The sequence below is a fragment of the Ictalurus furcatus genome, chromosome 12, assembly GCF_023375685.1.
Source record: "Ictalurus furcatus strain D&B chromosome 12, Billie_1.0, whole genome shotgun sequence".
In the NCBI taxonomy this organism is placed as follows: Eukaryota; Metazoa; Chordata; class Actinopteri; order Siluriformes; family Ictaluridae; genus Ictalurus; species Ictalurus furcatus.
The window spans coordinates 20,434,196-20,458,756 of NC_071266.1; the positions used below are offsets into that span (position 1 = coordinate 20,434,196).

At 37.5% G+C, this 24,561-nt stretch overlaps 2 protein-coding genes across 5 annotated transcripts in view; one reads left to right on the top strand and one right to left on the bottom strand.

The window, feature by feature from the left end:
* Positions 1-6,181, top strand: part of col16a1 (collagen, type XVI, alpha 1) — a 102,502-nt gene extending 96,321 nt beyond the window's left edge. For all 4 annotated transcript variants that reach the window (XM_053638509.1, XM_053638510.1, XM_053638512.1 and 1 more), the window contains 5 exons: positions 205-402; positions 605-668; positions 956-1,132; positions 1,231-1,308; positions 3,601-6,181. In XM_053638509.1, coding sequence (XP_053494484.1) covers positions 205-402; positions 605-668; positions 956-1,132; positions 1,231-1,308; positions 3,601-3,797 — 714 coding nt within the window. In that variant the 3' untranslated portion in view covers positions 3,798-6,181. The remainder of the gene's footprint in view (positions 1-204; positions 403-604; positions 669-955; positions 1,133-1,230; positions 1,309-3,600) is intronic.
* Positions 6,182-7,745: 1,564 nt separating this feature from the next.
* col9a2 (procollagen, type IX, alpha 2) overlaps positions 7,746-24,561 on the bottom strand; it is a 30,217-nt gene continuing 13,401 nt past the window's right edge. Inside the window, exons 11-32 of the mRNA XM_053638513.1 lie at positions 24,266-24,322; positions 24,094-24,147; positions 21,548-21,601; positions 21,384-21,437; positions 20,430-20,483; positions 20,288-20,341; positions 20,161-20,214; positions 20,012-20,065; positions 19,842-19,895; positions 18,401-18,445; positions 18,209-18,262; positions 18,064-18,117; positions 17,684-17,737; positions 17,415-17,486; positions 16,945-16,980; positions 16,787-16,831; positions 16,664-16,696; positions 14,339-14,485; positions 12,074-12,128; positions 9,674-9,862; positions 9,419-9,496; positions 7,746-8,776 (exon numbers count right to left, since the gene is read on the bottom strand). Of these exons, the coding sequence (XP_053494488.1) occupies positions 8,571-8,776; positions 9,419-9,496; positions 9,674-9,862; positions 12,074-12,128; positions 14,339-14,485; positions 16,664-16,696; positions 16,787-16,831; positions 16,945-16,980; positions 17,415-17,486; positions 17,684-17,737; positions 18,064-18,117; positions 18,209-18,262; positions 18,401-18,445; positions 19,842-19,895; positions 20,012-20,065; positions 20,161-20,214; positions 20,288-20,341; positions 20,430-20,483; positions 21,384-21,437; positions 21,548-21,601; positions 24,094-24,147; positions 24,266-24,322 (1,557 nt within the window). The 3' untranslated portion in view covers positions 7,746-8,570. The remainder of the gene's footprint in view (positions 8,777-9,418; positions 9,497-9,673; positions 9,863-12,073; positions 12,129-14,338; positions 14,486-16,663; positions 16,697-16,786; positions 16,832-16,944; positions 16,981-17,414; positions 17,487-17,683; positions 17,738-18,063; positions 18,118-18,208; positions 18,263-18,400; positions 18,446-19,841; positions 19,896-20,011; positions 20,066-20,160; positions 20,215-20,287; positions 20,342-20,429; positions 20,484-21,383; positions 21,438-21,547; positions 21,602-24,093; positions 24,148-24,265; positions 24,323-24,561) is intronic.

The following is a 24,561-nucleotide window of genomic DNA, read 5'->3' on the forward strand; positions in this document are numbered from 1 at the left end:
ACACAAAAGAGGTGAACACAATCAGGCAACAAACTAATGACAGGACGCCATGGAAAACGTGAAGCAAAGAGGAAGACCTTAATACTGTTTTATATTGGACAAAGTTGCTAGCAGATTTTTCATCATAGACCAAAATGAAAATAGCATGCCTTTTTTTTCTCCTTATTCATGAGTATGTCATACCTTGTTTGTTTCCTCCTGTAGGGTGAGGCAGGGGCTCAAGGCCTGAGGGGTCCTCCAGGAGAACGTGGTCGTCCTGGACCCCCAGGAGGAGCAGGATATCACTCTAAGGACTCTGGAATAGGAGTAATGGGACCTGCAGGCCCCCGTGGAGAGAAAGGAAGCCCGGGAACACCTGGACAGTCCGGATCTCCTGGAGCACCAGGAATGCCAGGAAACGATGTAAGACACATCTCCGTTCTTAGCAAAATAAATGGAAATAGGCACTAAAACCCCAGCCCAAGCTTTGAGATCTTCTCATAAGTGCATGTAAGATTTTAAGGGAATGGGATCTCACCATTTTGTGATTGACAGGTTTTGACTAGACCTGGACATCAGTGGAGAGCTGCATTGTTAATGTAATAGTCTTTTTTCCACTTTTTAGGCTGTTGTCAACTATGATGAGGTCAAGTCTTTCATCAGACAGCAGGTTATCAAGATCTTTGATGGTGAGACCAAGAATGAAATGGTAACCCAGAATAAAATGAAATGAAAAATTTATGCAAAAAGAAATTAAATTTTAGTTGAAAAATGGCTTCTAATATTGTCTAAAATGGCAGTAATACTGAGAACCTAAAATGAATGTTGAAACGATTTAGAAATAATCAATAGTGAGTCTGGTAATGTCATTATTCTGGCTAGGAGCGGCACTGAGTTTTATTGTGTTTAGTTTTGTATGTGTATTAAGGTCATTTGTCACTGTTTAATGCTTACTCATCTTCACTCATCTCCTCAGAGCGAATGGCCTATTACATGTCGCGCATGCAGATGCCAGTGGAAATGGTAGCACCCCCAGGCAGACCTGGACCCCCAGGCAAAGACGGCACTCCAGGAAGAGCAGGATCTCCAGGGCTTCCAGGCCGTCCAGGACAGATCGGCCGAGAGGGTAGACAAGGACCTATGGGCCCTCATGGTAAAATCAACACTTCTAATTTTCCTACAGATTAAGCAGCCTACTCTAAATTGAGTGCTTGACTTCTGACTAGAATGGCTTTCTGTTTGCAACTGCAGGTCCTCCAGGTGTCAAGGGAGAGAAAGGAGATAAAGGTGTGGGAGAGATGGGAGACAGCGGACCCCCTGGTGCTCCCGGTAAGAATTTGGTAATCTGTGATCTGTTAAATTTTGTCCATACTGTATTTCTCCAGTTATGAAAAGGTATTACGAAATTTTGCTCATTTGATAATTATTATTCAAGAGTATATTATTTAAAATCAAGAACTGTTGTCACTTACCCTGGTGCTTGAAAGTTTGTGAACCCTTTAAAACCGTCTACATATCTGAATAAATATGACCCAAAACATCATCAGACTTTCACACAAGTCCTAAAAATAGATAAAGAGAACCCAATTAAACAAATGAGACAAAAATATTATACTTGGTCATTTATTTATTGAGGAAAATGATCCAATATTACATATCTGTGAGTGGCAAAAGTATGTGAACCTTTAGGATTAGCAATTTAATTTGAAGGTGAAATTAGAGTCAGGTATTTTCAATCAATGGGATGACAATCAGGGGTGAGTGAGCGCCCCGTTTTATTTAAAGAACAGGGATCTATCAGAGTCTGATCTTCACAACACATGTTTGTGGAAGTGTATCATGGCATGAACAAAGGAGATTTTGGAGGAGCTCAGAAAAAGAGTTGTTGATGCTCATCAGGCTGGAAAAGGTTACAAAACCATCTCTAAAGAGTCTGGACTCCACCAATCCACAGTCAGACAGATTGTGTAGAAATGGAGGAAATTCAAGATCATTGTTACCCTCCCCAGGAGATATCAACCAGCAAAGATCACTCCAAGGGCAAGACGTGTAATAGTCCATGAGGTCACAAAGGAACCCAGGGTAACTTCTAAACAACTAAAGACCTCTCTCACATTGGCTAATGTTAATGTTCATGAGTCCAGAATCAGGAGAACAATGAACAGCAATGATGTGCAAGGCAGAGTTGAAAGGAGAAAGTCACTGCTCACCAAAAAGAACATTGCTGCCTGTCTGCAGTTTTCTAAAGATCATGTGGAGAAGCCAGAAGGCTAATGGGAAAGTTTTGTGGATGGATGAGATCAAAATAGAATTTTTGTTTTAAATGAGAAGTGATATGTTTGGAAAAAAGGAAAACGCTGTATTCCAGCATAAGAACCTTATCCCATCTGTGACCCACGGTAGTGGTAGTATCATAGTTTGAGCCTGTTTTGCTACATCTGGGCCAGAACGACTTGCCATCATTGATGGAACAATGAATTCTGTATTATACCAGTGAATTCTGAAGGAAAATCTGTTCGTGATCTGAATCTCAAGAGAAAGTAGGTCAAACAGCAATACAACGACCCTAAGCACACAAGTCGTTCTACCAAAGAATGGTTAAAGAAGAATAAAGTTAATGTTTTGGAATGGCCAAGTCAAAGTCCTGACCTTAATCCAATAGAAATGTTGTGGAAAGACCTGAAGCAAACAGTTAATGTGAGGAAACCCACCAACATCCCAGAGTCAAAGCTGTTCTGTACTGAGGAATGGACTAAAACTCCTACAAGCCGATGTGCAGGACTGATCAACAGTCACCGTAAACATTTAGTTGCAGTTATTGCTGCACAAGGGGGTCACACCAGATACTGAAAGCAAAGGTTCACATACTTTTGCCACTCACACATAAATTTAATTATTCTGCAATAAATAAATGAACACGTATAATATATTTTGTCTCATTTGTTTAATTGGGTTCTCTTTATCTATGTGAAAATCTTATTCGGTTTTAGGTCATATTTATGCAGAAATATAGAAAAGTCTAAAGGGTTCACAAACTTTCAAGCACCACTTTAAATTATAACAGTTATAAACAGTCATTCCCTCACCGGCCTATTTTGTTGTCTCTTCAAGTTAATAACACAAACAATTGAAGCTTTTCATTCTACCAAGAAACCAGAAAACCCAAAGTCCTCCTGAAGACTTTCCAGTGGTAGAAAATTACTGACCATTACAAAACACTAACACTGGAGACTCCTTGTATAATGTTAAAACATCTCCTTACAGACAACTTCACCATATCAACTAAAATACCACATTTTTAAAATACCTTTCTGAAAATAAATGTGTTTATTTTTAGTGTATGGCATACAAGTCCCTGTGAATGAGTTGTTGCTATAGGAACAATAACGTATTAGACCTGATTAGTTATAAAAAATGAATCAACACCATTGGACCAAACAGATTTAAACAATCAGCAGTGCAGTTCACTACTGTTGATAAGAGCAATGTATTTTTGACTTCTATTAAGGAAGAATCAAATCATCTGTTTGGAGAAATGGCATTTAAAGAAGTTTTTGTGGTCTTACTATGCTGTATTTGATCTGTCCTTTGATTCAATTCACTCTCTTTTTTTCCAATTAGGTGTTCCAGGACCCCCTGGTTATGGTAAAATGGGACCACCAGGCCCGACAGGTCAACAGGGCATTCCTGGAATTCCTGGACCACAAGGACCCCCTGGATCAAAGGGCAATGATGGCCGTTGCCATCCATCTGACTGCATGAGTGCACCTGTGGATTACAGCCCCAAGGGCCCACAAATGAAAGGGCCCATGTACTAGAGAGAGTATGCGAGAGTGAGGGGAAAAGGGGGGGTAAGAAAATGGGGGAAAAAAGGACAAGAGCCAAAGATCAACAATACCAAATCTGTTTGCTAAATGCCTTTGGTGGGGAACCAGTGGAGCTAAAGGGCATTTCTGTCAAAATAAACATGGCTGGGCCAGATTGGCCTATAAGCTATTTTTAAAGAGTACCCCATGCCAAAATTTTCTCTGCAACTACAAGTGCTAATGCTAGTGAAGCCTCTCTCTCTGATTTCAACTTTCTCTTTACTGATGCTTGACTGAAAACTCCTGGATTAAGGAGACTGAGCACACACAGCTTTCCCTTCTGGACTATCACTACCTTGAACATATGATCATTGCTTCACTGGTCATGATGGTGTTGTCTCTTTAATTTCAGCCATTAAGCTGGTTTCACACTGTTCCCAGAAAATTCACAGCTGTGATTTGAAACACATTATCTTTGGTGCGATGCGCACAAGATCATCTAAAGTTCAAATGGTTTCAACTTTTGCGTGACACTTTGCTGTGCATGGCCATTAGCAGGGCAGGAGGCATGGTATTTTGCTCAGGGAAAGATGGGAGAAGTAATAAAATGTCGTCTTCTTTCTCTACAGAGAGCTGCGTCCACTTTTGTGCCCAACCTGGCGCAACACTATCCATTTGTCACAACCGCATCCACCAACACACATCACAGTGTGAAGCCAGCTTGATTCTTTGCCAATGTTTACTGTTTGCATGATCTTTTTTAGTACGGAAATGCTTTCGCAAATTAGTTTTCCAGGTTTTTGTTGGGTTTTCATGGCAGCTGCTGAAATTTGCGCAATTTTATTATTACCATAATGTCCCATAACTGACTTGATCTCAAAGAAATGATCTCACATTTGATTCAGGCCAGATATTGTAGCCTATTTGAAATTTCTAAATTCTCCATTCTTCTAGCATTATGATGTAGCTTGATGTAAAGGTACAAATGAGATATAATTATTCCTGTTTCCTTTGAGGCCTTGTGTTGTACATATTTGTATTTATATGTAATGGCTTTTTTTTTATGATACATTTTTAATAGATTGGCATCAGCATTTCAGTCCTTATTTTTGCATTATCATCTCAGATAATGTGGTATTTGCAATAGCACTGCAAAAGTAGATTTTTGTAAATTGGTTGAATTTATATAAATTGAAGTTAATAATAACTTGGATTTCATGTTTCCTAAACCATGATATTTATTTGAGTTTGATGTCGGGTGTCTCTCTGCGACCTTGTACATCGACATTCCAGAGCTCCTCCACTTTTTATATCTTTTAAACTTGAATTTATATATTTTAATATAGTCAACCACTTTCAGGTTAAAAAAAAAAAAATTGCTCCTTCTGGATAGAGATTCATTCGCTTTTGACATGCGCTCATCATCTAGAATTTTCTCAGCTCCTCGTCTAACGTGCGAAAGCCGTGTGCTTCACAGTCATCTATGGTTTAGAGTTTTCATCCCATAATCTAAAAGCTTTTCTGATCCCATGCCACTCAGCACATTGCTGTGTCAGCCAGGCTCCAACGAGATACATTTACCATCAGCACTTCATCCTCTCTGTCAGACCTTCACAAAGTGTGTGTGTGTGTGTGTGTGTGTGTTTCTGTATCTATACTTGTGTATGTACCTATCAGATGACCAGATTTCTTCATATATGTAGTTAAATTACTAAAGTAGCCACTAATCAGGTTTGTTTCTCCCTTCAACTATGTAAAGTAAAGTGATGTGTATTATTTTTCAAGATCAATGCAAGGTCATTACAAGTACAGCGTGTGTGTGAATGTGTGTGGTTTGATGGGTTGTCAGATTTTCTCATATCTGGGAGTACTTAAAGATGCACTATGTAAGAATAAAAGTTAATAGATATGCATCCATGTTTTATAGCAAAAATACAAATACATTCCACTTTTTGTTTGTGAATGGTCAGTGCTCATGTAATATTTTTATAAATCCTATCACTATTAGAAACTGACTTTGGGAAATCCAAATGAAATATACTAATAGTATAGTGTATACTATAAAATTCCTGCATGGTGCATCTATAAATCCATCTGTTGTGTCATTAATGTCACCGTCAACGTTGTACTTCACGTTCATATGATGAATTTCAGTGAAATTCAAGAGTTTACATTATTATTTACATGATTATGGCAACCAAAGCCTTGTCCACAGTAAATGGCTGTTTGTCCTTTCATTTTTAAATGCTTTATAATAGCCTACAAAGAAGCAATTTAAAAAGAAATGCCACCATTACATATAGATCCATTTGTGTCATTCATGTGTTAGCTGTTTTTGTGCATTTTTTTTTTTATAGAAAACCAAGAAAAGCAATAAAGTTCTTTTTTTTAAAGCAGATTGCTATGGATTTGTTCCGTGAATTGCCAACAGTAGCCATTCAAGCAGTAATGTCTATTGATCAGTGCAGAGGTTAGAAAAGTTAGAGAAGTTCCTTCACCAGCTCTGACAGTAAAGTGTTTCTGAAGATAGCACTTTTAAATAAATAGTTACAAAAACAAAATCTACAAATTGCTATATGACCTAACGATACAAAGCGATGTCAGTAAGATTCTTGTTCCGTTCCATGTGAACTTTAAGGCACGTTGTATTCGTTCGTTTTTGCTTTTTAAATGAAAATGTTTCACATTCCCACAGGGGAAACACAAACTAAAATAGGAAACTGTTTTCATAAAATATTTTTTATTATTACTTTTTATTTATTTATCTATCGACTGCTTTCGCCATGCAAAGTCTAGAATTCAAATAATCGTTGCTCCAAAAAAATAAATAAATATAAAACACCCACTATAGAGCATGAATTCAGCATTGACCTGGAAGTACATGTAGGCTACTGAAGATGAATATTCTCTTGTTAAGTTGTGTTCTCATGAACCTTACTATGTTTTCATAAATTTTGGATGATTCAAATAATTCTTAAATTAAAGCACATGGAAAATCCGACTGATTTTTCTAGCCACCATGTTGTCGTCCTTTACCATCACATTTTTGCTATTTGTAAATAAATAAATAAATAAACAATGATCTGTATTAGCAGTACCTCAGGCTCTAACAGTGATCTTTAATCTACCTTTCTTGCTACTAGCTACCCTGTAAATCAGGGTTATTCAAGATCAGAGATTAATTTTAGCCCCAAAATAAATCTGAAATAATGAAAAGCAGAAATACAAGAGCTTTTTGTAAGATTTATCATTTCTTGTTTATTTACCAACAAAAAAAAATTGCCTTGACCTCATCTCATTCACATATAATTCCCCCTCTCCTGCCTATTCTTCTCCATAATTTGCTCACAAGCTAGCAAACCCCATCATATTACAGCTGCCAATCTTTTTAAACTGCTTCTCATGCTGCATCACAGGGCATTGTAATACACTTGGGGGAAAGCGCTATCTACCCTCTTCTACATACATGAACCTACAGACGCAAAAGGCTGGGGAGACAAGGGAAAGAGTATGCCATTACTCCCACCCAGAACATGCCTAAATTTCTTCTCACAACATACTTATGCAATTCAGTATTTACCTGGCTTAATACCACTTATGCTTGACTCACATTTGGAAATCCATCTTTCCACACCAAGACTGGCTATTTCTACCCTTCTAGCATGAGACCATAATATGTTTTGATGTCTACTTACATTTCTTCACTTATCTTGTCCACATGCAGCAAGGCTCATCATAACCCCCTAAAGGTCGTGCTCTTTAATGGGATTAAAGCTGGTTATTTTCCACCATGAAATAAGGCTGCACGTCTAAATGGATGCATTTTGTTTATTTTCTTCAGGAAGAATATGTAAAGAAAGTGCAAGGAAAAGCTTCTTTTTTTCTTCTTCTTTCTTTTTCTTTTTTTTTTTAAAGAAGGCAGTTGAGGCCATGCTCTTTTCGTTCTTTCTGTTTTCAGGCTTTCACAAGATGCCGAAGAACATTCAGTCTTACAAAAGTTACCTCTTTATTCATTCGAATGGACCATGAAACAAGAATGTGTTTACAGATGAACCAAATAAATAGGGTGTTTATTGAAAATAATCAGTTCTTTTGAATGCTGACTATATTAAGTTTAGGTTCCTGTCCATATTGTAAACCCACCCAATTCATATTAGTACAAAATTAGCACACTTGCATCATTTACAGAGATTTACAGTACTGCTGGATGGGCAAAGAGTAGTATAGGTTGTTTATTTCTAGGCTAATACAGAGGGGCGTAATGTACACAGCAACTATAAGCTTAAAGGCATTCCATAAGGTAATTAACAATAAGTTACAAAATTAAACACTATTGTTATGGGATTTTTTTATTATTATAATTATTAATAATTTTGGTAAACGTTGCAGTGAAATCTTGGCCATGTCCTGTTTTATTATATAAAGTAAAATTCTTAGATTGTTATCATTAACAACATATGTAGTGAACACTACAAAAAAGAAACAACACTAGGGATTGGATTTCAGTCTCTGAGTTAAGGCTTCCCAAGGATCTGATTGTCATCCTGATGTCTTAATGATGACATTTTCACATCTCATTGCACTCATGGTGGGACGGCGCCGAGCCTAGATTACAGTTTTGATGAACCCTAGTCCCCACTCTTTCATACACACACACAAACACACACACGCAAAATGTCAAACTAAACTGCAAAGTCAGCCACTCAGGACCGTTGCACCATGCTGATGTCCCATGAAAGAAAGGGCTGTGTGTCTCTCTTCTTATATGTCTGATGTTTTAAGGCTCTAAGTGGACGGTCCCTTCACTGTGCCAGCTTCCTGGAGTCGTGGGGAAGTATAAGCCGACGCTGCCAGGCATGCTGCCATTTCACAGAAGCCAGGGAGGCCAGGAGGACCGGCTTTTCCGGGATGACCGGGTTGACCCGCTACACCCTGTGGACCTCTTTCACCCGGCTTGCCATCCCGTGCAACTCCATCCAGACCAGGAGGACCTGAGGGAGAGTAGGATATTCACTCATCTTATACTCAAGATATAAACAGGTGCCTTTTAACTGCCTTGTCCTAAAAAAACAATATTGATATTCATATTGCCTTATGAAAATTTTCATGATCTAATATAAAGCATGTATTCTGACTTGTCCAGAACATATGACTATCACATTTGGTTCCAAATATTCATATCTGTATGTAAACATAAAGTGGGTGTGGCTACTTCTACACCCTCCAAAAAATTGGCGAAAAATTCTGGAATTCTGGTTGAACTATTTCAATTGCTTTTGTTTTATTTGTTCATTGCTGAAAGCCGAAAGTCTGTAAATTTGACAATAAACCTGATTTGCAATGGGGTTGAATAATTTTGATTGCAACTGTATAAACACACACAGCTGAGGTCATAAGTTTACGTCTTGCAGAATCCAAAAATCTGAACTATTTAATATTAAATATAGGAACAATGTAAACAGAAATTTCCCAGAAATTTTGTTCTTGCAAATTCTTCCTTCCTTGGATAATATATAACACAGAATATAATTACAAGTATAATGAACTTATGTGTAAATATACTGCAAATAAATGTATATATTTTAGAATTTTTTCCCAGGAATGATCCCAGTGAACCAAACATAAGATTTTACCTGGTAGGCCAGGTGGCCCGTGTAGACCTGGATGAGGGCGACCAGGATCTCCTCTCTCTCCCTTTGCACCTCTCCTTCCTAAGATATAGAACAGAGATGACAATAAGAATATGAGCTGTCATCAGCTCAGCTTTGTGATATCCTCATCTGAATATGCTTATAACAAGTAACAAAACACACTACTCATGTAAATGCACATTAGTGTGAATAGAAATAAGTAGAACAGTGCAGAATTATGGGGAAGAAAAACTTTACCCTTCAGGCCAGTATTCCCGATTTGGCCTGCAGCTCCGATCATGCCTGGGATCCCTCGGGTACCAGTATTGCCAATAGCTCCCCGAGGACCTGGAGATCCGGGAGGTCCTGGAGGACCTGGTGGTCCCATTACTCCAGCTCCTCCTAGTGGTCCCCTATTAGAGCTCACTGCTAAAGCTTCTAATCTTTCTGGTGGGAATAACAGAGTATACAGTAAAATGGTCAGCATCTTAGTATAATGTAAATAATGAAATATTCATTACTTTGCAGCAGGCAAATGATAGTAACTCTAAATGATACTGACTTATAGTACACAAAATGATTTAGCACTTTTCATAAGAATGAGTAAAAATTACTGTATAAAAATAAAATACACATTACACATATTTAATGATTAGTTCACACATTAGTTCGATAACATGAATTGGAGATATTTACGTTTCCTCTAATGATTTAGGTATTTGGCATTCCTAAAGGATATTTAAATAAATGCAACAAAAAATGGTCATAATTTTTTTTATAACCTTTTAATAATTTTAAACCATATTATGCTTCTTGGGCCATAAATATGTTATTGAAACATGTGTAAATATCATTACTATCAAAATGATTTGATCAAATGTTTCTTCAGACCAATCCCATGTTCCAACGTTTCTTTAATTCCGCAATTAGTAACCATTTACTGTTTAACATGCAAATAAAATGAAAGAACTTGCTGTAGAACCATGGTTTCATCTTAACTTCACATATACAGCCTATCATTAAATGTGTATGGAGACATTACGAAGAAAAATAAAGCGTGGAAGGAAGCAGAGATCATTGGTGCCTCTGGTGAGTGTACATAGCTAGTTCAGTTAGCTTGCTTCGATTTTAAGTTGATTCTTGGACTTGACAAATTTTAAAATCAATTATTAGAGACCACATCTATAACAACAATCTGTTTGGAAGTGCTGCAAAGAAGAAGGTCCTCCTGAAAGAAACCTACAAAATGTAGCACCTGAGCCTTAACAGCAATTATAACAAATGGAATTGTGTGTTGTGGATGAGATGAGACTAAAATCGAACTTTTATGCCATGAAGCACCTGATACCTGCTGTAAAATATATGGTATTGGATCACTGATGCTTTGGTAGATCTGCTGATTTGCAGATATATGGGACTCTTGTGAAGATTGATAGCATCATGCATTCTGCAACTGGATATTTTACCCAAATACCTGGTATATATGCATATATATATATATATTGATCTTTCAACAAGATGAACACCAACATGCATCCAAATCAACCCAGACCCAGGTTGCAGGAGCACAAAATCAGTGTTTAGCAACAGGCATCTCGGTGGCTCAATTTTAACATGTGATCTGAATTATAAAGGGAACTCCATATGTACGATGCCGTAGAAAAATCTTTGAAATGTTGTGCATGGACTGTAAGTCCTCTACAAGTGTCTCTGAGGTTGTTAGACTTTACAGGAAGTATTCTTAAACTCTATGGACAAGGTTTGGGGGTGTCGATAATTTTGGAAACAGTATATATATATATATATATATATATATATATATATATATATATATATATATATATATATATATATATACAGGGAGGTTCATTTTAACTAATGTGTTAAATAATGCCAGCTCAAACAACCTTAATGTGAGCTTTAATAGTTTTCTTTAATAATACCTTGTTACTCTCAAGCCAGAGTCAGATGTATATAATTTTCTCTTATATTCTGTTATTATTAAAAAATAAAAAGTAAAAGGTTGTTTTTTTTAAATGTTCTCTTGACCCATGTAAAAGTGTTAAGATAATGTTAACCTGGCCAGGTGCGTCAGCATACACACTCTGCCAAGAGGTCTCAGTGGCCAAATGTAATCATCCTCGCTGCAGGAAAGATGGTATCTTCCCCTTTCACAAGCTGTTTGTTGTTCCGTCTCAAATTGTGTGGGTGTGTGTCTGTGTGTGTGTGTGTGTGTGTGTGTGTGTGTGTGTGTGTGTGTGTGTCTGTGTGTGTGTCCAGCCAAAGGCAGGATTACGTTGAAATGATAAGGGATAGCAGAAGTTATCATGAGTCAGCTGTGGTCATCTCGAGCAAAATAGGACAAGCTTACAAACCCTGGGTAAACTGAGAGAGAGAGAGGGAGGGCGGGAGGGAGGGAGCAAAAAAAGCCAATCCGAAATAGAAGTGAAAAAATAGCTGCAGCGTGCACAATTCATGCTGTTTGGCAGCCAAGATGTCCCTCAGGAGTGATGAGTTTCACATTAGTTCATTTCTATGGATACAAAGCATGGATATAGCAGCGTACATTCCAGCTGCACTCTTTTATCAGTCCTGATCGCAGCTTGTCTAGTGTGCAGCACAGGATAATCTCATGTTTTCAGAAATGATGATACTCACCCTGTAGCATCTTCAAGACCACCTCGATAATGTGTTCATCTGAGGCATCATGACCCTAGAGAGAGAGAGAGAAAGAGATAGAGAGAGAGAGAGAGAGAGAGAGAGAAAGAGAGAGAGAGAGCGAGGAAGAAGGAAGGAGGAGAGTGACACATGCAGATTAGAAGAAGAAGAAGAGATACTGTAGGAAGGTGCTCTCTTAACTGTCAATTTTCACTGAATATATTAACATCATGGCATTGATTTAAAAAAAAAATCTGAGCTCCTTATGAAGAACTGTTCTATATTTCATACACACTGACTATTAAATAGATCATTTAAAACTAGGGTAATCGTATGAAATTCATCTCAATGTCTTTTTTTTAAACTGGTGTGACACCATATTTGTTGCAGCACGTGGTCAAAGCTGGGGCAGTTGAATGGTGGCTTAATGGTTAAGGCTCTGGGTTACTGTTCAGAAGGTTGGGAGTAAAAGCATCAGCATCTCCAAGTTGCCACTGTTGAAACCTTGAGAAAGACCCTTGATCCTATCTGCTCCAGGGGTACTGTATCATGGTTGACCCTGTGCTAAGACCCCAGCTTCCTAACAAGCTGGGATATTCAAAAAAAATAATTTCACTGTGCTATAATGTAATGACAAATAAAGGCTGTTGCTATAAAATCTGACATTTTCTACTAGAGTCTGTGTCAGGTTACCCCCTAAAGTGAAAAGGGAGAAAATTACAATCTAATTACACACACACACACATACATACATCTACATTTCTCACCTAATCTATTTATGGGAATTACATTACTGCCAAATTTTAAATAATTATAAGTATACAATGGGAATGGGAACTTCTCACTTGAACTATCAACATCATCCACATCAGTCTCTGTCTCATCACCCAAGGTAAAGTTACTCACTGCTTTTAATGCTAACATTGCTCATTGCTAACATTGGTGAGGACATAATCGCTGACTCATTCAGTCAGTTCTGTTGGCAAAAGTTCTTCTTCATGTTGTCTTTTTATTACGACAGTTCAAAACTTGAAACTTTTATTAGGACAGTTCAAAACTTGTGGCAGACAGTTTGACTGCTGATATCTGTTCACAAACTGAATTGATTATGCTTGTGTACATTAGACCTGCTATGACATTTAACGCGAAAAATTTGATCGGATTTTGAGAAAAGGTTTTCGTCCTCTTTAGGCTGAATGACTGTTTTTATTGTTGTGTTTGGGAAATTGTCTCCTTAGCCAGAATGAAATTTGCAGGCAGACAGCCAAAGAAAGGAATCAAAAACAATTTAATGTTGTTGCGGTAAAATGTATTTATGTCGCCTTAAATAAAAACATGATTTTTTTTTTCTGATTCCAGCCAGAGCAACATCATACATGTTTTTCCAGACCACCTGACATACACCAATCAGCCAAAACATTAAAACCACCTGCCTAATATTGTATAGGCCCCCCATGTGCTGCCAAAACAGCTCTGACCCATCGAAGCATGGACTCCACAAGACCTCTGAAGGTGTGCTGTAGTATCTGACACCTAGATGTTAGCAACAGATCCTTTAAGTTCCTGTAAGTTGCGACGTTGGGCATCCATGGATCGGACTTTTTTTTCCAGCACATCCCACAGATTCTCGATCGGATTGAGATCTGGGGAATTCGGAGGCCGAGTCAACACCTCAAACTGTGTTCCTCAAACCGTTCCTGAACAATCTTTTTTCAGTGTGGCATGGTGCATTATCCTGCTGAAAGAGGCCACTGCAATTAGGGAATACCGTTGCCATGAAGGGGAGTACTTGGTATACTTCTCTCCTCAAGCACATCATGGAGCCTTGGGCACCCATGACTCTGTCACCAGTTCACCAGCTGTCCTTCCTTGGACCACTTTTGGTAGATACTAACCACTGCATATCTGGAATAACCCACAAGACCTGCCGTTTTATCGTTGTGCTGACCCAGTTGTCTAGGTCTCACAATTTGGCCCTTTTCAAAGTCGCTCAGATCCTTACATTTGCCCATTTCTCCTGCTTCCAATACATCTGAATACTGAATACTCATGAGGTGCTTAATATATCCCACCCCTTGGCAGGTGCTGTTTTCCCTACTGCTTTAACCAAATCTTAACGTTGGATGCAGTCTTGTTTTTCAAAATAAACGATTGTATTTATTTCTGACAAAATCATGTTGTGCAGTCATATATTTGCACTTGAATTAAATCTCCCTTTGAGTGCTGCAATGCCAAATTACACTGTGATGGGCAACCGATACTCACAGCTGTTCCCTGTATTCCTGGCATGCCTGGTGCACCTCTCACTCCATGGATGCCTCGAGGTCCAGGAAGACCTGGCGGACCCGGTTCTCCAGGTTTTCCGGGATCGCCTGTAGGGCCATTGTATCCTTGATCACCCCTCACTCCTTGCTGCCAGTGAAGAACAAGAGAAAGACTGGAGATGGACAATAATAAGAGGTAAAAAATCTTCTGGACTGTCCTTGTCTATCTCTCTGGTTTGATATTTCAGATGTTATGCTTATTTACACCAAGAGTCAATTCTCAAATTTGATTGGTTAGTTTTCTATAGTGGCAGCTCTGACAGTATTTCCGGATTTAATTCAAATAAAAGTTTTGTGCACTTCTTTCTATTGTAACAACTACGTCACAGGGACTTGTATGGCAGATAATCTAAGGCTAATAATCAGAGCTGACCCATTGCTCAGTTTTGCCAATTAATCTGCACCGATACCCTTTTGCTGGACCTATCAGTTATCTGCAAAAATCCACACCGATAGTTTTTCCCGGTTGCATCCGTTGCAGGAGCAGTTGAGAAGGGTCTGCTGTCACGAGAGCAGCCTCTAGAGGCGAAATAAAAATGATCACTGATAATTGTTGTGTTATTTGAAGTGTTTTTCATTTTATTTTGGATGTCTTTATTTTCATTTCTTATGTGGAGGGTTAGTTTTTGGTTCAGTTTGGATGTATATCTTTTATGTACATTAATATTTAGTTAATATTTAGTTAATATATATTAATTATATTTGTTTCATTGAAAAAAGTACAGTACATTTTCATGGTACACCCAGTAGTTTTTTTTTTTTTTTTTTTCAGTATCAATTTTAAAAACTATCAGTTGATTAATCGGTTATCAGCAGGTACTACCCAGCCTAGTTATCAGTATCTGTAAAATCCACTGATGGTCGAGCTCTACTACTGATAAATTTATTCAAAGAAACCATGTTATTTGACAGAGAAAAGTGTATAATCAGTGAGATTGTGAAAGAGAATTTATAGAAGGCGTCTCCAGTTTCAATGCTTGAAATGCTCATACCGGCTGCTGAGGGAATGACCGTTTACAACTGCTACAACATAAGTGATAACAGGAGCTAACTTGTTTCACAGATGTTCCACAACATTAAATATAAATTGAAATGGTTAAAAGTATGACAGGTAGTTCATTATTAAATTAAACTCTGTACTTGTTGGCATACTTTTGTGGTAGAAGCAATGTGCACATGGGGATTGACTTCATGGTGGTACAGTAACAGTGGGATTACACCACCCTGTTGTTGATTCTTTTTCTATAACGGCATGCTCTTTTGTGTTTTATTTCCTACTTAATTTGTCACAGCACTCACATACTATTTATATTGTAATTATCTACAAAAGCATGAGTACAATTTGCCCTGATTGCTGTTATTGTGCTGTATCTTTAGTGCACTTGTCCTGTGTAGTTATTGATTTGCGCTCTATGCACAGAGACTTTCAACTCACTCTAGACATTTAGCCCTTGTAACGTTTATAAATGTATAATTTCTCAATGCTGAATCTAAGACAAATGTGCTGACCCTTCTCAGGCTACAGTCTTTGCCTTCAATAGCTGCATTTAAATAAGTAACAAGGTTGAAAGTATCAGCGTTTTCTTTCTCTTTTTTTTATTTAGAATGAGCAAAGTGTGGTTAACTAGCATTCAGTGGCATGAGGACATTAAGGACACCCTAATGAATTCCTTAAAATGGTACTTGTTAATGAATAATTTACGTTCAATCTATAATTTGGATTGAACCTCAATTAACTTTCAAAGTGACCTCTCAACATCACACTATCATTGAAAATAAGGAACATACTTGGAAATTTTGTATGATGCAACTTCCATGTGAACATGTGACTTATTCCAAATATTTCATAGGTATCAGCGAATGTTGTAGAACACTAAAATGTACATTTTTCAAACTCTATAATAGGTGATTCATGGAAGCGCATGTTTTAAGCATGAGATGTTAAATGGATTCACAAAGGAATGCAAAAATGATAAGATGTTTAATAATTATTATTACATATTTCGAGGTAAAGTGGAGCTATAGTGGCCTGAAACATATACATATCTTGTTGGACACTTTCCATGTGTTTAAAATGTCTATTACTTTTACACATACTTTACATATTTGTAAATGTAAGATCAGTGGGACACAGATCGGACCTCAATCGTATACTCACCAATGTACTCTATATGCATGGTATGACTAAAATTGATTTTAACTTAAGACAGAGGCAGTTACAACATTATAAATGTTTACAGATATTCTTAAATTGCATTCTGCTTACCTGTCCTTTGGGGCCGGGTTCACCAGACAGTCCCTGTTAAGTCAATGAAGGTCACTGGTTTATTTCTAATTAATATATAAATATTCCTTTGCTCTCAATGTATCAGATATAGTGTGATTTTACCTTTTCTCCCTTTTCTCCAGCCAATCCCTCTACCCCTGGATCGCCCTATATCACAACAAACACTGATATATTCTCCTATAGATACTCTGTGTTGTAATGTATTTCATGACACAGGATTTCCATTATGCTGCATAAACAGCATTTGTGCATTTACTCACAAAGTCTCCCTTTGGTCCCACTTTGCCTTGGAATCCCTATAGAAAGAAGTTAGAGCAGATTGGTCATCCATCACGAGCTGTAATGGCTCATGGAGAAGCTTTTTATTGTACACAATGTCTTTGTTTAACCGGATACCACTCTAAATTATCAGTGACAATGCCCAATAGCTTGCGTTAAATGGCCAGTATATTACAGATAAAAGGACAACAAACATTAAAGTGTCCATAGGCAGATATTTCATCTTTGAGGAAGCAAATTATTTGACAAACCAGGGCATAAATTACCCAGAAGCTAAAGAAACATCTTCTGGTAAAAAAAAAAAAAAAAAAAAGGCAGGGCACAGTTCTGTGCATATATGGGGTAATAGTGCCACTGCATGGCTACAACCTTTAACTGCAACGCCAAGACGTGATTTTACTCAGCTCTTTTTCTGTCAGTATGTGAATATGAGTAGGGTTTGATCACTCACCTTGTCGCCTTTGGTTCCAGCAAGGCCTTGAGGTCCTGGCAGACCAATTGGCCCTCTTTCTCCTTTATTTCCCTACAAACAGCCACCAAACAGAAAAGTAAGAAGGGTCGTTAAATAAAAAAGCAGGATCTGTGAATGAAAAACATTGAGGTCCACCATGCTTTGCTAACATACTGGAGAAATATGGCCGTAGAATTTATTGGAATAATAGGTGCATTATTTATACAAAAAAAAAAACACCCAATAATAATAATAATAAATAAACTTACAGGTTTGCCAACTATTCCCAGAGGTCCAACAGGTCCTCTCTCACCCCTGTCACCCTGAAGAAGAAGAGCAATGACAGAGACAGTCAATACAGTTAAATCTAATATATATTTTTTAATAATAATAATTACATTATTGTAAATAAATAGAAAATAAATTAATTTATTTATTAATAAATAAATACATAAATAAAAAAAATAAAAAATAAAAATAAATGCATACATTTAAGGAAGAGTGGTACATTTTGTGGTCATAGTTTCAGCCTAGTTTTAAACTCAAGAGTATTTTCGGTTGATATCCAACATTTAGAGCATGTACGCATAATATATATCCAGAAGCCTAGGTCTGAACGTCAAGAAAGCAGGTCAAAGAAACTTGTTACCTTTGGTCCAGGAACTCCGATCATACCAGCTTCACCTGGTGGCCCTGGCTCACCCTGTGTAAAGAAATAAATAGGTCAGTAGAAGAGAAATAATAAATGAGAAACATAAACAGGAAATGATCTGATGACAAACAGGAATTTATACCTGAGGACCTGGAGCACCAGGCATTCCTACCAACCCCCTGGGTCCTGGCTCACCCTACAGATAAAAAAAAAAAATAGAGTTCATTTCAGGTTTTCACTTTTTCTTGACTATACACGTGTATACATGTGAAGGTGCCATTGTGTGGCTAAAATACTGCGACTAATAGGATTAACCGAGTTAGTAGCATCTCACCTTAGCACCCACACCACCGTTGGTGCCAGGGCTTCCAGGCAAACCCTAAAAAAATAAAAATGGAAAAGGTCAGAGAGGTGAGACCTGAGGCTCTCTGAGGATCACTCACACAAGACGCAATCGCCTGAGAGAGACAGTGATAACTTGTGTTTCTTGAAAGGGCTCCTCCATTACGCTGGGTGCTCAGCTCAGTGATGGTGTGGATAATACCCAGCATGCTCCATTACTCCCAGTCACCAGGAAAAAGAGTCACATCTGATGATGATGAATTGTTTGCAGAGAGAGAGAGAGAAAGCAATTTCAAGGTGGTATAAATTCTAAAGTAATCAGGCAACAGGGGTCAATCTGGATCAGTGTACAGAAAACACGCCTTCACTTCTGGTTAATTATTTCCTTCTTTTTTTGTTGTTGCTTTTGTTATTGTTACAAGTGGGGGAGGGAAGCACAATGCAGAGTGACTTTGTGTGTACGTGAGCTGAGTGAAAATGTCTGTCCTCGGGCATGTGCTGACCGGTACTGCCGCGTTGCAGAAAAGTAAGTAGTGGAAGAGATAATAGCATATGGACTTAGAGCTGATTTATACTTCTGAAGCACATTTGTGAGTCTGTGTCACAGTGCAGAGAGGGGGTTGATGGGTATCTGCATTGATGTCCTATGAGAGTCTATGCACTGCGTATCTGCGGTGCTGTGCATCAATTCTGATTGGTTGGTGGAGAGGTGTGTTCAGTTGTATGCCTGAAACATTGTGACAAGATGCTGTGACCGTACTTCCAGCAGTTTCAGGATTTCAGAGTAATATTGTTCCAAATAATTCTCAAGTGGAGACCATACCATTTTAAACAATAAAGTGTAAACAAGTCTTCAACATTTTTTGACTTAAAGACTGCTCTTTTTCGCATTCCCGTTTCTGGAAATTCTATATAGTTTGGTTCATCCTACACTGCCCCTAGTGGACACATTCATGTTACATGAAAGCATGAATTTAGACACCTATGTGAACCTGATTATCCCTACTACCCTACTATACAGTATGCAAAAAGCAGAACGCCAAAGGAGTAGTCTGTCAGAATTCTCAGTGTTCATAAAACAGTAGGCGAGAAATACCTGGATGACCTACTGCTTCCTACGAGATTCTGCAGTATGGAAGCAATGGACACTGTGCTATCCCATAAGGCAACAGGACTGGCTTGGAAGAGCTCTCACAATCAATAATGGTGGACGGCATTGTGTCGGCTCTTTTTAAGATGTAGGTCACATGACAATGACAACACGGCAGATGTAGCATGTCCGTATTGTATTCGTGCTACACACTTATACTGATCAGTGCGTACTGTATCAATGGCCAAGCAGTAGTTACTGAATCAAATGCAGTAGGTACTGTCACAGTATACAATTTCGAATGCAGCCAATGCCTAAACCAGCTTTTAGACTAGGTACTTACTGCTGCCCCCTGGTGTCCAGGTGGACCAGGTCTTCCATTCTGGCCTGGAGCACCCTAAGCAAGAAATCAAACATATTTGCAGAGTTTACCTTGCTGAAAATTGTACATTTAAGTATGCTTAAATATTAAGAAAATATAGCATTGAAATATAGCATTGTTATTGTCCATACCTTTATTCCTGGAATGCCAGGGTTACCATCTTTGCCATCAATCCCTGGGACACCCTGAATCGTAAAGACAATTATTGTCAAAAGGACTGCATAAAACAATACACTGATAACAATATTTCTTTATTTCATATATGTTTGATTTCACCCACATTCTCTCCCTTCTTTCCCACTGCTCCCTGTAGTCCTCTGATGCCTTGGTCACCCTACAAAAAAAGCATAGTTAACTAAAATGAGGAAACCGCAAACTTTTGGAGAATCCAGATTAATACTACTCACCATATCACCTTTGTCCCCAGCATCTCCAGGAGGACCTCGGGGTCCCTCTTTACCCTATATAAGACAGGAAGAAGATTGTAAGTTTTATGTGATTTTAGTGATTGAAAATCAAGAGTGAGTCTAACAGCATTTGCAAACTTACAGGGGTCCCAGGAAGTCCAGTGGGTCCAAGAATACCTTTGTAACCTTGAGGGCCCTGAGAGACATTATGAATAAAGTGATTTATAGAAGCATGGGAATAAATGTAAGTTTAATTTGAATTGTGTTGGATTTGAATTAAAGTGCTTGTTTAAAGTCCCCAGAGATGCCTTGGTAATTGAACTGGTGTGTGTATACTACCATTTAGGTAATAAACAGTCGCATACTGTATTACAGCTGGCTTGTTTTGCTAAGAGAAAAAAATGCTTGCAGTGTCACATAAAATTGTTGGGAAGAATTTTATACTATATAAGCGATATAAGAATATAAGAATTATATTCTATCTATAAGCGGTAGTGAGTGATATGATTCACATGGAAATATTACACATATGGTTTCTATACACATCATCTTTCACACAGTTTTGTACACTGTGCAGTGAATGTGTTTTTATTTATGTGCTTTTATTTTTACCTTTGTACTGTAGGTCATGTGTTTTTTATTGTTCACATCATTTTCTCACAGCATTTGCTTTCTGTTGTTATTTTACATACATTTTTTTCTTAAGTAGGTCATGTGGTTTTATTTTTCTCAATCACTGCCAATTTTTTTACATACATGTTTCACATGTAGAGCTTGTGATTTTATGTACTCACATGTCATTTTTTTCACATGGCTCATTTATTACCACATGGTAATTTTTCATGTCAGTTTTATTCTCACGTGTGATTTTTTTTTTTTTTTTAACACAACTAATTTATTTTCCCATGTTCATTTTTAACATTGCTTTATTTTTGTCACAGATGATCATGTAAAAAAACAAAAACAAATGAAAAGTATGTGGTTTTCTGTAAGGATATGGATAGCAGTGTGCTTGCAGTATGCAGTATGCTTTTCTGTGCACCCAATGCACCCAATTTTTCATTTAAGCGGCAGTTGTAGGTGGTATATGACTCACCGTCTCTCCTTTACGCCCAACCATTCCTGGATAGCCTCTCAGCCCCTGTGGGCCCTGGAATATAGAGAAAGAAATGATCATATAATGTCTATACAGTGTGCTGTAAAAGCAATGAGAAAGTTTAACATTGCCATATGACAGTAGAACATAAATGAATGCATTACTGGAGGGCCTGGTATTCCTTGCTCACCAGAGATCCCAACATCTCCCTTTGTGCCCTATGAAATAGATAGGCAGAGTTAGAAAATGAGTCACATCCTGTATATTTACCATACTCTGTAATTTCTGCTATTTAGTAATGCAACTGACAAATAAAATGTACAAAATGAACAAGGGAATCACTTCTTGATTAAAATCACTGTTTATTCTCCACACGGATGCAGAAGCTTCATTTGCATTCCGTTTAAAGTTGCATTACAGTGCTCCAGCAAATCCGCCTCCAATCATTGTAATCTCTCTATTGATTTCCTTATTAGTCATTGCTTTGCTGTGACACCAAAAATGAATTGCTTATCTCCTTCCAGTTACACGATTTTCCCAAAAAAAAAAAAAAAAAAAAGCAAAAAGGAATGTTTAAGACTAGATATTTTAATTTCTATGCAGGTCTCAGACACCACTTCTCAGTGCACTATAAGAGTAAAACCTGAGCGTCCCTTGAGGCGGTCCCGCTGTCTGCGGGGTGCTCATTAAATACGATTTATACACTGTAGCTCCTCTTCCCTCCTGTAGTACCTGACATCCTCCCATGCCTTTTCGTCTGAGCCAGTCCTGACTGCTCACACACCACACAGATTAATGCTGCTGGTGTGCCTCTAAGGGCTTCATTAGGGCTAATCCACTGGATGAATGAGTGGGTGTACGGCTGAGCATTTTGTTAGACCATTTGTTTGTTTGTTTGTAATGCAATCCATATATTATCTACATTGTAACTTTTAGAGTTCTCTTACAAGGTGCTTTAATTGGATGTTTTAATTTACCTGAAATATTCAGTAAAAGGAAATGCAAGGTGTCTAATGTAATTGATTCTGCTACATCCATAACAAGCAATCAATCAAACAGACACCATTACATTAAACCTAACCGAATACGAATCTCATTTTAGCACTACTTTGTTCTAGGTAGCCCCAGTTAGAATAGTCCATTTCTATTCATTGTATTAATATTAAACCACAAGCCCCAGACATTTGCAGATGGTACAAACAATGTAAAATAATTGGATCAGGATTGTGAAAGTCACATTTTTTAATGCCTGATTAGGCTAGTATGGAAAAAGGTTGAGTGTCTATGACTTCCAATATCTTGTTTTAAAACAAATAATTGGAATTAAATGTAATTAATTTTCTCAAGCATAGATTATAGCAAACACAGGAAACATGTAAGTGCAGACAGTGTATCTACAATGTACAAAACCATTTCTGTTGTAAGATAAACTGCAAAGATTGGTAGGTATGGAGTGGATAATGGCTGATAAAAGGTGTGTTGCAGATACTGAAAATCAGAAATGCATGGGGAACACAGTGAACTTGAACATTTTTTCAATGCCCAAGACTTCTATGTGGTCTTTCAGATGTAGTTGGGCTGGATATATTTTTTTTTTTGCTGAGACCTGGCAACCCTGAATAGGATGGAACATATATTTTTCAATTCTGTTTGGATGTATCTGTCAGTGCATAGCTGTGTTCAGAAGAGAAATAGCTGAGATTTGTTTTTCACTTTCATTGCATCATCAAGCAAATTGTACTGTTTGTCTTTTCTTGCTTGACTGCCAATTCAATCAACCTTTAGAGTCTGTCAGAAGAAACATAATTACCACTAACATCAGTTTAGCAAAACATTCTGCATGACAAAACCTGCATTTCATTACAGACATTTAGACATTATACAACGTATTACACTGAATACGTTGTTAGGCATTCAATTTTTAAACATTATTATTTCATACGTAAATGTGTGGCAGGTTGGGAAAACCTTTCACATGGTGACATTTTGACATTTTCCCTTAACTGAAATATGTTGCATGTATCTGAACCACAAGTAAACTTATACTCACAAAAGTGGACATAGAGAAAGATGCATATAATGATTCCATTCAGACTGAGGTGCAGGAGCATAACAGACATTTTGACAGCTGCTATCTGAATTTATTAGGCTTATGTCCATTTTGGATTTACTTTTGTTAAACTGACTCCTTCGCCAATGTGATTTTTGTAGTAAGTAAATAACCACATTTCCACATTGCTACATGAAATATATTGATGGTTCTCATATATGAGGTGAAGTCGAGGATCAACCAGGTTTTTCCCAAATAAATTAGAGTTGCCAAAGGTGTTGATTAACTAAAATGCATCCCATCTTTGGAAAAAAAATAAATAAATCTTCTTGTTACGTTCCTGACAATTTGACACAGCATTAAACAGATTCTCATGTTCCTATGTTATTGATGATTTGTGTCCAGTAGCAATTTGGAAACATTAGCTTTAAGGATATACTGTATACTTTAATTTTCAAGCCACTTTAAAATCTTGCAACTAATCAAGTTGTATTATTTATTCATATATTTATTTATTTTAAAGATCCTAAAACTACATTTCTACCACTTTGCATGCAAAATACACAGTGTATTTCAACAAAAAATCTAAAACAATTTATGGAGTATCTACCAGAAAATGAACAAAGCAGATTAAAAATAAGAGATTTTTTTTTTTTATACCGTCTTTCCAATACTTCCTGGAGCTCCCAGTATACCAGCACGACCTTTGTGACCCTGCAAGAACAAAAAAAAAAAATCAACCCAGCACATCAGTCAACCACAGTCATAAAGTATCATCATCTATATTATCATTAGCTAAAAAATTCTGCAACAGGTGTGCAAACTCACTCACCTTCATGCCCTGAAGGCCTTGAGGACCTTTAGGCCCAGGTGGACAGTTAGTTGGGCACTAGAAGCGAAAACAGAAAAGTTTACAATTGGTTTTCAAGCATTAAGTGTACCCAATTATTCTTACAAATGAGTATTTTCTCCTTCATAACATCTAATCTAAGGAGGTGCTAATGAGCATAGGCAGTTGAAGGGATCAGTTTAATGGAGAGTCATTAAATCCCTGGGAAATGAATGAACTCTGAGATCATTAAAAGAAGTGCAGCAAGAGGTGAATTACTGTACATTAAAGCTCAAGGT